The sequence below is a fragment of the Seriola lalandi genome, unplaced genomic scaffold, assembly GCF_002814215.2.
Source record: "Seriola lalandi dorsalis isolate HSWRI2012SDOR001 ecotype SW California unplaced genomic scaffold, Sedor1 jcf7180002054217, whole genome shotgun sequence".
Lineage (NCBI taxonomy): Eukaryota > Metazoa > Chordata > Actinopteri > Carangiformes > Carangidae > Seriola > Seriola lalandi.
The window spans coordinates 141,727-144,504 of NW_019524770.1; the positions used below are offsets into that span (position 1 = coordinate 141,727).

Below are 2,778 nucleotides of genomic sequence, written 5' to 3' on the forward strand. Positions count from 1 at the left end.
ATTTACACGTTTACAGTATTTACAGTGCTGTTTGACGTAACATGCAAGTGAAGTGAATGTCGTTGTGTCATGCAGCCATTTTGATTCACTTTGGAATCTACAATGACAAAATTTTCAGTTTTCACCTGCAAAGTACTTTCATGCCACCACTGGGATTTTATAGGGTTATTACAATATTAAAAGGCCAATGAACCTGCCCTCATTGTCATGCACTCATGTTGTTTTCATGCATTTTAAAAATGTTCATGCTTTTATGTCACCAAAGGCAAAATCCCACAAAGTGATGACAGATTCAGAGTGGATGTCACGCCTGAGGAAGTTTGCCAGCACTGGGGCCTGGCCTGCCAGCCAGGGAAACAGGCCAGCTCCCAGGCAGAAGAAGTGGCATGACCTGTATCAAAAGGTGTATATACTATATATACTCTCACAATAACTTTACAATAACATTATGACTTCTATTAAATACAGTAAAAGACAGGGTTCCTATGAATTAATAAACCTGTTATGTGCATCAATATTTACATCTGAGAATCATTTACATCTCAACTCTAAATACACGAATGAAAAGCAATGATTTAAGCTGTCTGAAATTCAATCAAATGTATAACTGTTATTTTTAGATTGAGAAGTGTCCAAGGATGTCACATGGACAGAGATCTTTGTTCGGTGGTGTGAGGACATGCACGTGTGGATTCCACACTCAGAAGGTAACACTGGCCAATTTACAACTCAATTAGCGTGTGCACACACATATGTTCACAAACTAACTAGTGGCATGTCTACTCTGTCATAAAACAACAGCCAGCTGCAGCAAATGTTGCACAGGGATCGGCAGGGCAACAGACGGCGGGGCCAGTTCTCCATGGTGCCGTGGAGCAACAAAGTTCAGCAGGCGGCGAGGTTCATAAGAAGCAACCAACACGGAATTTGTCAATGGTATTACATATCAGTGTATATTTATAAAAGGTTCACAAACTAATTAGTGATGTTTCTACTCTATCTTACAGCAACAGCCAGCTGCAGCGAATGTTGCCCAGGGATCCACGGGGCAACAGACAGCAACAGCGAGTCCTGTTCTCCATGGCGCCATGGAGCAACAAGGTTCAGCAGCCGGTGTGGTTCATAGGAAGCGACCAACACTGAATTTGGCAATGGTAATTAGAAAATTATTCACACTCACAAATTGACTATAAATATTTTGTTCACTGAATGACAGTTTGACAATATAGCCCTCTCATGACATGGCCCTTTGCTTTGTTGCCTTTCAGTTTAACAAGCCAAGATTTGGTGGTGTGCATGTCGCGGCAGCGAAGCCAAACCTCGGTGCTGCCAGAAAAGTAACAAAGGTAAGTAGAGATCACATAGCAACTGTTTAATTTGAGTTTTTAATACAAGTTACTTAGACTGAATGTTTTACAGACCCAAGTCACCGATCCCACCGAGCCAACCACCAGTTCTCCAGCCAGCATTGTTGTCCCAGTAAGTAATGATACAACCCACTTTTCAAATACAGTTTAAGTATTTGTATTTCGACCCATTATTTTTTTCTGCAAGGGTATGAACGGTATCAAAAGCTATTCATATCAGAAATGACACATGAAACCTAAAAAATATTGGCTATATGAAATAATAATTTAAGGTTTGATTATGTTGTAAATTGTGATTTCATTTTAACAAATGTTATTCTCTTACAGGCTCCAGCCAGTTCAAGCTTCAGTCCCTGTCCAGAATCCCACTGCAGTGTGTGCCTCTGTGCCTGTAAGTAATATATCATTTCCCCAGCAAGGTTTTAGTCCTGCCCCTGGGTCACTCTGAGGTATTCTGAATGAATGAAAGAAAGATGCTGCTCCAGTGAAAATGTTCATGTCAGAAGTGAGATTCGAACCCACGCCTCCAGAGGAGACTGCGACCTGGACACAGCGCCTTAGACCGCTCGGCCATCCTGACTATATTAGCCATTGCTGACACTACTTTCCGACAACATGTCAGCCATGTTCACTTTGTTGCTGGTTGTCACTTGCAGAGCAAGTGTATAAGCATTTTATCCGTATTTACTGAACTGCCACAGGCTTTAATCCCAACACTCTGAATGCCTGTTAAATCTTTTATCTGTAACTCCTGGATTTTTGCGTTTCATTTGTTCCATTACTTTCAGCAATAATGTCACAAACTCGTCACAAGATTGATACTAATTGCAATGCATAATCTTGGTGGTTCATGTGTCGAAGTCTCCCACTATAGTCTTATACAGTTGTGGTTCCATGGTGTAATGGTTAGCACTCTGGACTCTGAATCCAGCTATCCGAGTTCAAATCTCGGTGGGACCTGGTTTGGGGAAGTTTAACAGTCACTAAAGGGGCAGTTAACAGCAGATGGTAGTGGATGAACATATGACCGATAAAGCAGGTAACTATTATACGTGGAGAATAATGCTATCATAAGATCGTTGACATCTAAAAGTTGAAAAGACCTCGAGATGTTTCCCCTGAAAAGATCTCTCCACAGGATTCCCAAACTGTCCATGTGTAATGACGTGAAGAGTCCTTTGTTTGAAGGGGATGAATCTAGTGAATGTGATTGGCTGTAACATGCCCATGTGGAATGTGGGTTATGAAAAAGTTTTCTATCTGATCCCAGCCCATTTCCAGGTGTGCCAGGTGCTGCTACGCACAAAAGTGCTCATTGCACATCTTCAGCAAACTGGGCAGGGTTCACTTGACTTCGCTGCCAGATTAAGAAATGAAAGCCCTAAATGACTACATCTTGAAATGTCTAAAC

The 2,778-nt window shown here is 41.6% G+C and overlaps 1 protein-coding gene and 2 non-coding genes across 3 annotated transcripts; 2 read left to right on the forward strand and 1 right to left on the reverse strand.

Moving 5' to 3' along the window:
- Window positions 1–7: 7 nt before the first annotated feature.
- Window positions 8–1,928, forward strand: LOC147819226 (uncharacterized). The gene is made up of 8 exons (XM_087173433.1): window positions 8–403; window positions 621–707; window positions 802–900; window positions 1,008–1,154; window positions 1,269–1,346; window positions 1,420–1,483; window positions 1,695–1,758; window positions 1,898–1,928. Exons 1-8 carry the CDS (start codon window positions 188–190, stop codon window positions 1,926–1,928), a joined length of 786 nt encoding a protein of 261 aa, XP_087029559.1. The 5' UTR covers window positions 8–187.
- Window positions 1,865–1,947, reverse strand: trnal-cag (transfer RNA leucine (anticodon CAG)). Its single transcript has one exon. It is a non-coding gene; the product is annotated as a tRNA-Leu (tRNA).
- A 308-nt stretch (window positions 1,948–2,255) lies between these two features.
- trnaq-cug (transfer RNA glutamine (anticodon CUG)) lies at window positions 2,256–2,327 on the forward strand. The gene has a single exon. It is a non-coding gene; the product is annotated as a tRNA-Gln (tRNA).
- The last annotated feature ends 451 nt before the right edge of the window (window positions 2,328–2,778 follow it).